At 37.5% G+C, this 15007-nt stretch overlaps 2 protein-coding genes and 1 pseudogene across 16 annotated transcripts in view; 1 reads left to right on the forward strand and 2 right to left on the reverse strand.

Moving 5' to 3' along the window:
* The window catches only part of SGSM1 (small G protein signaling modulator 1), a 496957-nt gene that overhangs the window by 318733 nt on the left and 163217 nt on the right, over positions 1-15007 (reverse strand). The window lies entirely within an intron of this gene.
* LOC132676937 (ankyrin repeat domain-containing protein 26-like) overlaps positions 1-15007 on the forward strand; it is a 149332-nt gene that overhangs the window by 86978 nt on the left and 47347 nt on the right. For all 8 annotated transcript variants that reach the window (XM_081790744.1, XM_081790737.1, XM_081790739.1 and 5 more), the window contains 3 exons: positions 2337-2507; positions 4477-4510; positions 5088-5229. In XM_081790744.1, the coding sequence (XP_081646870.1) occupies positions 2337-2507; positions 4477-4510; positions 5088-5229 (347 nt within the window). The remainder of the gene's footprint in view (positions 1-2336; positions 2508-4476; positions 4511-5087; positions 5230-15007) is intronic.
* On the reverse strand, positions 6138-6721 carry LOC144613875 (small ribosomal subunit protein uS8 pseudogene; annotated as a pseudogene).

Here is a 15007-nt window from a genome sequence, read left to right on the forward strand (position 1 = left end):
GAGGCTAAAGAGACAGAGTGTGGACAGGGGAGGGGCAGAGAGAGAGAGAGAGAGAGAGAGAGAGAGAGAATCCAAAGCAGGCTCCAGGCTCTGAGCTGTCAGCACAGAGCCCAATAGAGGGCTTGAACCGCAAACCACGAGATCATGACCTTAGCCGACGTCAGAAGCTTAACTGACTGAGCCACCCAGGCACCCCTGCATCTTTATGTTAATTTTGTATGCTTCATCCTTTGAAAAGAAAAGCTTTTTGGTGGTATCTTCAGGATTTTCTATATATAAGAACATATCATCTGCAAACAAAGACGGTTTTATGTCTTCTTTTCTGATTTGGATGCCTTTCATTTCCTTTTCTTGCCTGACTGCTTTGGCTAGGACTTCCCGTATCCTGTTGAATAGGAGTGGTCTAGTGGGCAACTTTGCCTTGTTCTTGAACTTAGAGTAAAAGCTTTCAGTTTTTTACCACTGCATATGATGTTGGCCATGGACTTATCATATTGGACTTCACTATGTCCAGGTGTGATAATTCAGTACCCACTTTATTGAGAGTTTTTATCCTGAAAAGATGTTGAATTTTGTCAAATGCTTTTTCCTCACATGCTGGGATGATCATATGATTTTTTTTATCCTGTTAATGCAGTGTATCAAATGTATTTATTTGACTTGATTTCCGAAGGGTAATTTTGCTGAGTAAAGTATTCTTGATTGGTAGTCTTTTTTCTCTTAGCACTTTGAATATGTATAATCCCACTGCCTCCTGGTATGTAAGGTTTCTGCTGAGAAATTGCTAGTAGCCTTATGAGGGTTCACTTGTAGTCACATAGTCTTCCCTCACTCTTTTTCATTCTTTTCACTTTGTTTTCTGCTGACTGGATAATTTGATAGTTCCTGTCTTTAAATTCACATTTTTTTTTTGCTTGATCCATTTCCTGTCAGTGATCACTCTTGCTTTATTCATCTCCTTCATTATACACTTCAGCTCCAGGATTTTTGTTTAGTCAGTTTTTACTATTTCCAGCTCTTTGTTAAGCTTCTCATTTTATTCATAGAGTGTTTTTCTGATTTTAATGAGTTGGCTTTTTGTGTTTTTCTTGTAGCTCACTGAGTTTCCTGAAAACTGCTGTTTTTGAATTCTCTTTTGAATAAATTACAGATCTCCATGTGTTTCCGATTGATTACTGGAAGATTATTGTGATCCTTTGATGGTATCATATTTCCTTGATATTTTATATTCTTTGCAATTTTGCATTGCTGTCTTTGCATTTGAAGTAGCAGTCACCTCCTCCAGTCTTTAATGACTACCTCTTCAGTGTGTCCAACCCTGATTTTTTTGCTCCAGTGGTATGCTGGAAATTCTCTGCAGGACACCTGGTTTTCCAAAAAAGGCTCTCTCATCCGCGGGTGATTATCCTAGACAGTGTTTTCTAGGGAGGGACTCCCAGATGTGGCTGAGAGGGAGGGACTGGAGGCACTTTATGGGCTATTGCTAGGTCCACAGTTTAGACTGTAGTATGTATGCCTGTTACCTGATGCACGGGTAGGCAAGACTTTTCCTCGGTCCCTCGGAATATGGTGCTACATTCCCACAGCTCCTGCAAAGGTAGTTTTGCCCTTGGGTGGATAAGATGCCAGTTTGTTGCAGGTGGGGAGACGCAACAAGGTACATCTTACTCAGCTATGATACTGATATCACTCTGACATATTGGGTATTTTAAAAGTAGTTTTGCCCCTAAGATATTTCCCTGATTTCTTCTTTCATGTTATATGGACCTCATGCTATTTCAAAACTTTGTTGAAATGAAGCATTTTTATATTTAAAACAAAAGCCGAAAATATAGCACAAATCTAGTTATTACTCCCATGTCTGAGTCAGAATTTCTTTCCTGACTCTTACTACTTGGTTCCATGTATCTTATGCTTTTTTTCCAGGTTCCTAAAAGTATACTTTTCCTTTCAAGGCACCTAGATGACATCTATGTAATCTTTGTGCTTACATTCTAATCTCTAAGAAAATGGTTTTCTCCCGTTTCTTTTCCTGGTGACCTCTCCTGTTTCCTTTCCCTCTTCAATAAAGCCTTTCTTGTTCTCACTTACAGCTTTTCACATGTCAATTCTTACAAATCACATTGTATTATAATTGTATATTTATCTGTGTTTGAAGCAACAGATGAGTATTTCCTTGTATGTGGTTGGTATTTCAGCACTGTCCTCTGAATTAATAAATTAAGTCAGAATGGTAAAATTCAGAACTTGATGAAAATTGTCTTTTTATTCTTTATCAGCAAAATTATTAGAAAACTTTGGCTTTTTTATGGCTTTTTAATGGCTTTTTTTTTAAGGAGTGAAACTGGTTTACATATGAAGAAGTTAAAGGAAGGTGAAAATGAAAAAGGGACATCAAAAGGATCTGTGATCACACCAGTGTTGAAGAAGGCTGATTCCCTAACTGGTGGTCCACTACAAAAGAATGATGGCAGCCATTTCAGTGAAAAGGATCAGCATGAAAGCAGGTAAAATCTATAAATTCTTTATGTGCCTGTGAAGGAATTTTAGCAGTGATTACCTTTTGTGGAAATAAGATGCTGTAGTGTAGGTAGGTCCAAGCTAAAGCAAGAAATAACTCAACATATCAAACACACTGCTTGAAAAGTTGTGATGAGGGTAAGTGACTTTGTCAAGGAGCAGTTTCAGTAGTCACCATGGAAGCGTGGAAGATGAGTAAGTGTAAACAACTCCTTAGAGCATTTTAATTGGGAAAGGTAATAGAGAAATGGATGATAACTGAAAAAGAATGTGAGTTGCAAAGGCATTTTCTTGCTCTTTTTATTTTAAGATGGGAGCTTTTAGAGTATGTATGCTGTTGGAAATGATCAATAGAGATAGACATGGTTAGTTAATTTAATTTTGTTTGCGTTTCCAAACATTAGGAAGTTTGTTGAGTGTATTACAGTATCTTTTAAAGATTATAGTAACTGTCTTTAGTACTCCTATTCATGTAATTTTGTGGAAGAAGTTGGTTTATTCAGAATTGGTTCCACAATGGGGTATTCTCCTATAATTGAATGTGCAGATTTAAAAATATATATATGTATGTATGCAAGTATATATATATATATATATATATATATATATATATATATATATAGTATACCTGTGTATAAATTCTATATGTATATATAAGTATATGTGTGTATGTATGTATATATATATATATATATATACACACACACACACACACTCACACTTATAATAAATGTATGCAAACACTGAGGCCATTCTGAACAGAACTAATCCTTCCTTGATGATTTTAGATATTCAGTGCCTTTGATAGCGTCATGAATAGCTATGATTTTGTTAGGGACTTGAAAGTATCTGGTTATATCAAGTTAATATTTATTTACTTTCTGGGGAAAGGGGAAGATTTTGTTTCTTTACGATTGGAAAATAAACTAGTAACCCATGACAGATTATTCCTTTTGGACTGGAAAGCTCTAAATTACAAAAGCCATGCTTCCTGTACCAACAGTGTCATTGACACAGATTATATGTTCAAGAAGTATGTGTTGAATGTGGGAATAAACAGTTGAATGAACAAATGAATGCCTGTTGATGAACTTCTGTAGAAGAAGCAAATCTGCAGTTTATTGAAAGTAGATTTCCAATATTGCCTAGGCATAAAGTCTCTTAAAAGAATGTGTAAGATTCAGAAATTGTTATGTACAGCTATAGCTAGAAATAGAATAATAATGTAGATTCATTTGCTATTATATTAGTTAGAAACACTTAAGTATTACTTTAACCACATGTTATCAAACACTGCTTTGAAGGCACATTCCTGGGTTTGAATTCAGGGTGTGTTCTTGGCCAGCGATTAGGGCTTCTTGGGCAAGTCACTTCGACTTTCTGTGCCTCATTTTCTTCCTGTGTACAATACCGACTATAATAACCTACTTCATAAGATTGTTGTGGGGCTTCAAATACCTTGAAGACATGTAAAGTGCTCATAGTAATGCCTAGAGAGTAGTTGCACAGTGAGTCTTCAACACGTTAATATCACGATTGTTAAAAAGGGGTCCTTTCATATAGGGACTTAACTTGCACTTTCCAAATAGGTTTTAGTGCTTGTAAAAGCTTATTTTTAGTAAAAATGGCCACAACAAAAACAATGGTATCATGCCTATCAAATAATGCAAGTAGCCTTAGGATTTTCCTTTGCTTTTGTTAGTTTTTATCTAAATTTAGTACTTTGTTGTTCTCGCTTCAGCAGCACATATATTACAACTGGATACGTCTAATCCTTTGTTAATATTAGTAGTAGTATATTTTCTATGCTGTTTAATGTTACTCTATTGTTTAATCCCCTTTGTAGAAAATTAGTTTCAAATGCAGAGATTTTATATCAGAAACAATAGGTTTAAGTATTCTTTGTATTTTAAGTATTTAATATTTGCCTGAAAAGAATTGTTGGGTTTTTTTCAGACCTGCAAAGAAAATTTCTAAGAAAAAGAACAAGGTAAGAAAAATAGACAATGTAATTTTATTTTATTTATTTATTTTATTTTTATTTTATTATATTATTTTGATAAATATTTATTAGAGATATTGTTCGGTGGTAAAAAAAATACTTTATGAAAGATGTAGTGAAAAAATAGAAAATCTTCCTTTGTTGTAGAGACATTTGCTGTGAAAAAGTTACTTAGAAATACTAGCTATTGATAACGGTGTCTGTTTGATAAAAATCCGTTCTTTTAAAAAGTCTCTGTGATTTCGCTTTTAAATGTTTATTCACTTATTTTTAAAATGTATTTTGAGAGAGAGCATGCACAAGGGGGGGAGGGGCAGGGGGAGAGGGGGAGAGAGAATCCCAAGCAGGCTCCATGCTGACATTGTGGAGATCAACGTGGGACTCAAACTCAGGAACCCTGAGGTCATGACCTGAGCCACAATGGAGTCGGATGCTCAACCGACTGAGCCACTCAGGTGCCCCTGTGTTTGCTTTTATAAAAAGATGGGTATTTATCGCTTCTCTACACCCTGTATATTTTATAAATATTTGGGGGACATTTTGAAATGGTATTCTTTATTTGTAGGTCAAAAAGCAAATTACTTCTATGGATGACCTTGTCGACTTCATTCAGTCATCTGAATCTGAAACAGCCTCAGAGGATTGTGAGTTGCCTTACTCTAAGAATTTCATGTTGCTGATTGAACAACTTGGCATGGATTGTAAAGGTAGGAAGCCTTTTTACGTATATGGCTGTAGTGATATGTGCACACCTTGCCTAGTACTGCACCATAGAACACTGCTGTATTGTAGAGCTGCTCATCTCAGAAATATGTTTTATATTAAAATAAAAGGAGAACTATTGTATCCTCTCAGCCAAAGAGTCATCATTTCTACTGTACCTTTCTTAGTGGAAATGGCACATCTAACGTGTTTGTTAACTCTGCTTCTCTTCTGTGCCTTCACCCAGGTCAGGTCATTATTTTTCTCCTAGATGACTGAGATAACCTCAGGACCGTTTTCCCTGCCTTTCAACCTCCCAGGACCTTGGTCTGCACTGCAACCATAATTATTATATATTTTTTAAAAAATGTGTATTTCTTCATGTTACCTCCTTGCTTAAAGCTTAGCTGTTACTTCTCATCGCTATTAGGTTAAAAGGCCACAGTCCTCTGGCTTCATCTTGCATTGTTTGACATCCTTCTTTCCGTCTGTGTCTTATCCACTGTTTTAGACGTTTCTTCCTGTGAAAGAGCTTTTCGTTTCCAACAGCTTTAGTTAGGTAAACTGCACATATATGAAGTGTGTCATTTGATAGTTTTGACATATGTTTACACGTATGAAACGATAACCGCAATCCAGACAATTAACATATTCATCACCCTTAAAAATCTCATGTCCCTTTATATTCCCTTATTATGAAGCTGCCAAATCGTTTTCTAAAGGAGTTGTACCGTTTTCCATTCCCACCAGCAGTCTGTGAGAGCACCAATTCCTACATACATATTCATGAACACTTAATATTGTCAGCTTTTTAAATCCTAGCCATTCGGATGGATATTTTATATATCATTATGGTTTGAATATACATTTTCCTAATAACTGACGATGTTGACCATATTTTCACATGCTTGCTTGCCATCTGTATATCTTCTTTGAATTGTCCAAATCGTTTTTTATTTTAAAAATTTGTTTGTTTTCTTACTTGTTGAGTTTTCAGAATTCTTTGTATATTCTAGACACAGTTCCTTCTTATTTTGTTTTCTTTTTTTTTTGTGTGGTTGTTTTTGTTTTTGTTTTCCATTGAGGCATTTTATTTGCACATACGTATTACATCCCTAGAAAAAGAATCCCAGGATTTCTCCTTCTGTGTGTTTTCATCTTGCTTCTTCATGGTCCATGACTGTAGCTGAGGTGGTCAGTATAATGAAATCAAACTGAGCAGATTATTCTGCCATTTTTCTAGATCTTTGCATTGTCCATCAGTTCTGGGGCCAGTCACTCGATGCTTGCTTAACCTGCCTGTGAGGTTCACAACAATTTTCCCAACTCTGTGATCATCAATGATTTTAAATTCACCAGTGTAACCATGCTTCATCATCACAGTTAGAAAGTGGACAATGTCTTTGGAGCACGGCCTAGTAAGAACCTGGCGTTTGCTTCTCTTTTCAGTATTGTTATGCTTTGGGGAGCATCTGCCATGACATTCACATGCATCATGATGGTGGCACAGAAAGATGGTGGAAAGAGCTAGATACAGTTCCTTTATCACCTCTCTTTTTTTTTTTTTGCAAGGTTTTTCTTGTCCCAGTCTGTGACTTTTCCTTCTCTCAACAGTGTTTTTGAAGAGCAGTTTTTCTTTTTGGTGAAGTCCAGTGTACGCATTCATTTGTTTTTGTATGATTGTAGGTTTTGGTTTCCATATCTAAGAAATCTTTGCCTAGCACAAGGTCACAAAGTTTTTCTCTCATGCTTTCTTTTAGAAGTGTTATAGTTTGAGGTCTCACATTTAGATCTATGACCCATTTTATATTCTTTTTTTATGATATAAAGTATGGATACAAGTTCATTCTTTTGCATATGGATATCCAGTTGTTCCAGCACCATTTATTGAAAAGGCTGTGTTTTCTCCACTTTATGCCATTGCTCCTTTGTCATAATCAGTTGGCCATATATGTGTGGGTTTATTTATGGGCTCTATTCTGTCTCATTGATCTCTTTGGCCATCTTTGGACCAATATTATGCTGTTTTAATCACTGCCAGCTTATAAGAATTTTTGAAATCAGGTAGTGTTAGTCGTCCTGCTTGGTTCTTTTCAGTGTTCTTTTGCTACACTGGATCCTTTGCATTTCCATGTGAATTTTAGAATAGTTTGTCAGTTTCTTAAAAAAACAAACAAACAAAAAAAACCCCCAACTCTGGTGGTCTCCGGGAAATGAAGTTTAGATTATGTTGAATCTACAGATTTATTTGGGGAGAATTGACTTCTTGACAATATTGAATTTTTTAACCCCTGAACAGAGGATGTATCTCTCCCTTGATATAGGTCTTTTAAAATTTTCTCAGTAATATTTTGTAGTTTTTAATGTATAGGTCTTTCTGTCTTTTATGATATTAACTGTGATTATTTTTTATTTTCAGTGCAGTTGTAAATAATATATCTTAAATTTAAATTTTTTTGTACTGTTTACCCTTGAGAGAGAGACAGAGCATGAGTTGGGGAGGGGCAGAGAGAGAGGGAGACAGAATCTGAAGCAGGCTCCAGGCTCCAAGCTGTCAGTACAGAGCCGACGTGGGGCTTGAACTCACCAACGTTGAGCTCATGACCTTAGCCAGAGCCCAGCGCTTAACCAACTGAGGCACACGGGCGCCGTGAAATTTTAATTTTTGATTCTTTATAGCTAGTATATAGAAATACAGTTGATTTTTGTGTAATGATTCTGTATCTTCCAACCTTGATAAATTTATATGTATACATATATTTAATTTTAGAGAGAGTACATGAGCAGGGGAGAGGGGCAGAGAGAGAGAGAGAGAGACAGAGAGAGAGAGAGAGACAGGGAGAATCTTAAGCAGTCTCCATGCTCAGTGCGAGCCTGTCATAGGGCTCCATCCCATGACTCTGGGATCATAGCCTGAGCTGAAATCAAGAGACACTCAACCGACTGAGTCATCCATGTACCGCTATAAATTCATTAATTCTAGTAGCATTTTTCTTAATTCTGTCAGATTTTCTACATAAGCAAAGTTCATTAAAATTCATTTTTAATTACTATTTTACTAACAATGGTAAATATTGTAGACTTGTAGCTAATACATTCTCTGTCGCAACTAAACAGCTTTGCCATTGTACTATAAGGTTAGTCAATAGATACTGCATACATTAATGGACATGGCTGTATTGTGATAAAATTTAATTTACCAAAACAAGTAACGTGGCCCACAGGTGGGAGTTTGCCAACTTCTATTTTGTGACCATGGCATTGCTATAGAGACAGTTTCACTTCATTTTCTATTTGGATGTCCTTTGTTGCTTCCTCTTGTTTGATTGCGTTGGCTAGAACTGCTAGTATAGTGCTGAAGAGAAGAAGTCATTCAGTGAATGTCCTACTTGTCTTCTTCCTGATCTTCTAAGTGCATTCAGTTTTTTACCATTACATGTAACGTTAGCTGTAGAGTTATCATGAGTTGTTTTGTTTTGTTTTAAATCATATTGAAGTTCCCTTGTATTCCAGGACTGCTGAAAGTTTTTATCTGGAATGCGATGTTGAATTTTGACAAGGGACTTATTTAACCTACGGAGATGATCATATAATTTTCCTTTTTTAAAAGTTTGTTAATATGGTGAATAACACTAATTGGTTTTTGAATCTTAAACCAACTCTGCATTTCTTGGATAAAAACCATTTGGTCATAACAAATTTTCCCTTAGTGTATTGTTAGATTCCACCCCCACCCCCACACACACACACACATGGCTATAGTTTAATTAATTAATTAATTAAATATAATTTATTGTCAAGTTAGCTAACATACAGTGTATACATTGTGCTCTTGGCTTTGGGAGTATATTCCCATGATTCATTACTTACATACAACACCCAGTGCTCATCCCAACAAGTGCCCTCCTCAATGCTCATCACCCATTCTCCCCTTTACCCAACCCTCCATGAACCTTCAGTTTGTTCTCTGCATTTAAGTGTTTCTCATGGTTTGCCTCCCTGTCTGAAATGATTTTTCCCTCTTCTGTTCCCCCATGTTCTTCTGTTACATTTCTCAAAATCCACATATGAGTAAAACATGGTATCTGTTTTTCTCTGACTGCCTTATTTCACTTCACATACTACCCTCCAATTCCATCCATGTTGTTGCAAATGGCACGATTTCATTCTTTCTCACTGCCAAGTAATATCCATCGTATATATGAACCATGTCTTCTTTACCCATTCATCAGTGGATGGACATTTGGGCTCTTTCCATAATATGGCAATTGTTGATAGTGCTGCTATACACGTTGGGGTACATGTGCCCCTTTGAATCAGCACTCCCGTATCCCTTGGATAAATGCCTAGTAGTGCAATTCCTGGGTTGTAGGGTAATTCTATTTTTATTTTTTTGAGGAACCTCCACACTGTTTTCCAGAGCAGCTGCACCAACTGTGCATTCCCATCGACAGTACAAGAGAGTTCCCATTTCTGCACATCCTCACCAACATCTGTTGTTTCCTGAGCTGTTAATTTTATCGACTCTGACCGGTGTGAGGTGGTATCTCAATGTGGTTTTGATTTGTATTTCCCTGATGATGAGCGACGTTGAACATCCTTTCATGTGCCTGTTGGCCATCTGGATGTCTTCTTTGGAAAAGTGTCTATTCATGTCTTCTGCCCATTCTTTCCCTGGATTATTTGTTTTTCAGGTGTTGAGTTTGGTAAATTCTTTATAGAGTATGGATACTAATCCTTTATGTCATTTGCAAATATCTTCTCCCGTCCCATTGGTGCCTTTTAATTTTGTGGATTGTTTCCTTTGCAGTGCAGAAGCTTTTTACCTTGATGAGGTCCCAATAGTCCAATTTTGCTTTTATGTCCCTTGCCTTCAGAGATGTGTTGAGTAGAAGTTGCTGTGGCCAAGGTCAAAGAGGTTGTGGCCTGTGTTCTCCTCTAGGGTTTTGATGGTTTCCTCTCTCACATTGAGGTCTTTCATCCATTATGAGTTTATGTATGGCGTAAGAAACTGGTCCAGTTTCATTCTTCCGCATGGTGCTGTCCAGCTCTCCCAGCACCATTTGCTAAAGAACCTATCTTTTTTCCATTGGATACTCTTTCCTGCTTTGCCAAGGTTTAGTTGGCCATACATTTGTGGGTCCATTTCTGGATTCTCTATTCGGTTCCATTCGCCTTTGTGTCTCTTTTTGTGCCGATAGTATACTCTCTTGATGATTGCAGCTTTGTAGTAGAGGCTAAAGTCTGCGATTGTGACGCCTCCAGCTTTGGTTTTCTTTTTCAACATTACTTTGGCTATCTGGGATCTTTTGTGGTTCCATACAAATTTTAGGATTGTTTGTTCTAGCTCTGAGAAGAGTGCCAGTGCAATGTTGATTGGGATTGCATGGAATGTGTAGATTGCTTTGGGTCGTATCGACATTTTCATAATATTTCTTCTTCTAGTCCATGAGCATGGAATGTTTTTCCATTTCTTTGTGTCTTCTTCAATTTCTTTGATATTTTTCTATAGTTTTCAGGATACAAATCTCTTATATCTTTGGTTAGGTTGATTCCTAGGTATTTTATGGTTCTTGGTGTAATTGTAAATGAGCTCAGTTTCTTGATTTCTCTTTCTGTGGCTTCATTATTGGTATATAGAAGTGCAATCAATTTCTGTGTGTTGATTTTTGTATCCTGTGACTTTGCTGAATTCATGTATCAGTTCGAGCAGCTTTTTGGTGGAGTCTTTCAGGTTTTCCATGTAGAGTATCATGTCATCTGCGAAAAGTGAAAGTTTAACTTCTTCTTTGCCAATTTGGATGAGTTTTATTTCATTTTGTTGGGATTGCTGAGGCTAGGACTTCCAACACTATGGTAAACAACACTGGTGAGAGTGGACATCCCTTTCATGTTCCTTATCTCCGGTGGGGGTGGGGCAGGAAGTTCTCTGTTTCTCCCCATTGAGGATGCTATTAGCAGCGAGCTTCTCATATATGGCTTTTATGATGTTAAGGTATGTTCCTTCTATCCCAACTTTCTTGAAGGTTTTTCTTAACAAAGGATGCCGTAGTTTGTCAAATGTTTTTTTCTGCATTTATTGACAGGATCATATGGATGATCGTATCCTTTCTTCTATTAAAGTGATGTATCATTTTGATTGATTTGCGAATATTGAACCAGCCCTGTAGCCCAGGAATGAATCCCACTTGATCATGGTGAAGAATTCTTTCATGCACTGCCTAATTGGATTTGCTAGTGTCTTGTTAAGAATTTTGGCATCCATGTTCATCAGGAACATTGGCCTGTCATTCTCCTTTTTAGTGGGGTCTCTATCTGTTGGGGAATCAAGGGAATGCTAGTTTCACAGAGTGAGTCCGGAAGCTTTTCTTCCATTTCTTTGTTCAACAGATTGAAAAGTATAGGTATTAACTCTGCTTTCAATGTCTTGTAGAATTCCCCTGGGAAGACTTCTGGCCCAGGACTCCTATTTATTGGGAGATTTTTGATAACTGATTGGATTTCTTCGCTGGTTATGGGTCTGTTCAAATTTTCTATTTCTTCCCATTTGAGTTTGGGTAGTGTGTGGTTGTCTAGGTATTTGTCCATTTCTTCCAGGTTGTCCAGTTTGTTGGCATATAAATTTTCGTAGTATTCTCTAATAATTGAATTTCTGTGGTGTTGATTGTGATCTCTCCTCTTTCATTCATGATTTCATCTCTTTGGATTCTCTTTTCTTTCTGAGAAAGCTGGCTAGGGGGTTATCAAGTTTATTTCTTCATTAAAAAAAAAGCAGCTCTTAGATTCACTGATCTGTTCTACCCTTTTGTGTTTTGTGTTTTGTTTTTTGGGTTTTTTCTTGGATTCTATAGTGTTTATTTCTGCTCTAATTTTTATTATTTCTTCTAATGGCTGTAGGGTTTCTTTGCTCTTCTTCTTCTAGTTTCTTTAGGTGTGAGGTTCGATTTTGTATTTTGGATTGTTCTTATTTCTTGAGAAATGCCTGGATTGCAATGTGTTTTCCTTTTAGGGATGCCTTTGCTGCATCCCAAAGGGTTTGGACTGTCATGTTTTCATTTTCATTTGCCTCCATATTTTTTAAATTTCTCTTTTCATCGTCTGGTCGACCCATTCTTTCTCCAATAGGATGTTCTTTAACCTCCATGCGTTCAGAGGCTTTCCAAACTTTTTCTTTTGTTTGATTTCAAGTTTCATAGTGTTGTGATCTGAAAATATGCATGGTATGATCTCAGTTCTTTTATATTTATTAAGGGCTGTTTTGTGACCCGCTGTGTGACCTGTTTTGGAGAATGTTCCACGTGTACTCGAGAAGAATGTGTATTCTGCTGCTGTTGGATGAAAAGTTCTGAATAGATCTGTCAAATCCATCTGGTCCAGTGTATCCTTCAAAGCCTTTGTTTCTTTCTTGATTTTCTGCCTAGATGATCTGTCCATTGTTGTAAGGGAGTATTAAAGTCACCTACAATTTCCATATGATTATCAATAAGATTGCTTATGTTTGTGATTAATCGATTTATATATTTGTGGGGTCTCAAGTTGGGGCCACCAACATTTACAATTGTTAGCTCTTCTTGATGGATAGATCCCTCAACTATGACATATTGCCCTTCTTCATCTCTTGTTAGAGTCTGTAGTTTGAAATCTCATTTGTCTCATCTAAGTATGGCTACTCCAGCTTTCTTTTGACTTCCAGTAGCATAATACATGGTACTCCATTCCCTAACCTTCAATCTAATGGTGTCCTCATGTCTAAAATAAGTCTCTTGGGGCGCCTGGGTGGCTCAGTCGGTTAAGCGTCCGACTTCAGCTCAGGTCACGATCTCGCGGTCCGTGAGTTCGAGCCCCGCGTCGGGCTCTGGGCTGATGGCTCAGAGCCTGGAGCCTGTTTCCGGTTCTGTGTCTCCCTCTCTCTCTGCCCCTCGCCCGTTCATGCTCTGTCTCTCTCTGTCTCAAAAATAAACATTTTAAAAAAATTAAAAAAAATAAATAAAATAAAATAAAATAAGTCTCTTGTAGACAGCATATAGATGGATTTTGTTGCTGTTGTTGTTGTTGTTTTAATCCATTCTGATACCCTGTGTGTTTTGATAGGGGCATTTAGTCCATTCACATTCAGAGTGATTATTTAAAGATATGGATTTAGTGTCATTGTGTTGTCTGTAGGTTTCATGCTTGTGGTGATGTTTCTGGTCCTTTGTAGACTTGGCAACATTCCATTCACGTAGTCTTCCTGCGGATCTCCTGCAGGGCTGGTTTAGTGGTCATGAGCCCTTTTAGTGTTTTTCTGGGAAAGCTCATCTCTCCTATTCTGAATGACAGCCTTGCTGGAGAAAGGATTCTTAGCTGCATATTTTCCTATTCAGCACATGGACTTTCTCCTACCATCCCCTCCTGGCCTGCCAAGTTTCAGTGGACAGGTCTGCTACTACCCATATGTGTCTACCCTTGTATGTTAAGGCCCGTTTGTCCCTTGCTGCTTTCAGAATTCTCTCTTTCTCTTTGTAACTTGCCAGTTTCACTATGATATGCTGTGGAGAAGACCTATTCCTGTTGAATCTGAAGGGAGTTGTCTGTGCCTGCTGGATTTGGATGTCTGCTTCCTTCTCCAGATTAAGGAAGTTGTCACCTATAGTTTGTTCAAGTAAACCTTCTGCCCTTTTCTCTCTCTCTTATGCTGGAACTTTGATGATATGGATATTATTACATTTCATTGAATCACTTAGTTTTCTAATACTCCCCTCATGGTCTAATATTTTCTTATCACCCTTTTTCTTGGCTTCATCATTTTCCGTAATTTCATCCTCTATGTCACTTATTCTCCCCTCTGTTTCCTCCATCCTTGCCATTACTGCATCTAGTTTATTTTGCATCTTATTTCCAATATTTCTTAATTGTTGTGACTATTTCTTAGTTCCTTGATCCCTGCAGCAATAGATTCTCTGCTGTCTTCTATGCTTTTTTGTAAACTCAGCTGTTAATCTTACAACTATTATTCTAAATTCTTGAACCAATATATTTATTGTCTATATCTGTTTTGAGCAGTTCTCTAGCTGTCATTTCTTCCTGGAGTTTCTTTTGATGAGAATTCTTCCATTTCATCAGTGTTCAGTACTTTATGTGTTTTCCTACTTGTCATGTGTCCTGCACCTGAAAGCACTACTATTTTAAAAAGGGGTCATACACTGTCCAGGGCCTGGCCCTTCAACAGGTATTTTTGGAGTGTGTTTCATACTCTCTGTTGTTGTGACTCTGGTTGCTTTATTTCCCTACTCCTATTGGTGGGTTGGCCATTCCACTAGGTGTGCTTAGATTTCTTCATAATGTAACCTTGGAAAAGAATTTAAAGAGTGGGGGGGGGGCGGTGGTGATGGAAGATGTCTTATCCCATACAAAGGGAGAAATGACAGGGGCAAGGGAAAAGAGAAGAAGACAAAAAATTGACCAGGCAGAGAATCAGAGAAACTATACAACTTAATCCAAGGAGGGAAGAGAGAGACACACAAACACACACACACACACAGAGAGAGAGAGAGAGAGAGAGAGAGAGAGAGAGAGAGAGAAAAGTAAAGAAGAAGGAGATACAGAAGAGGTGCAGAAAATATAGATTAAAAATCTCCATGACCTGGCAAGTTGTCCCCCTGGGCCCCTGGAGATGTTTATGTCACTCTGTAGCCCGGATTCCTATATTTCCACATCTTCTTGCCTCACTGCTGTGTTTGAGGGATGCGGTAATTTCACGTCCCCCTACTTCTCTGTCATGCTGACTCACCCCCTCTTTAATGT

This window comes from Panthera onca, chromosome D3 (genome assembly GCF_046562875.1).
Source record: "Panthera onca isolate mPanOnc1 chromosome D3, mPanOnc1 haplotype 2, whole genome shotgun sequence".
Classification (NCBI taxonomy): Eukaryota; Metazoa; Chordata; class Mammalia; order Carnivora; family Felidae; genus Panthera; species Panthera onca.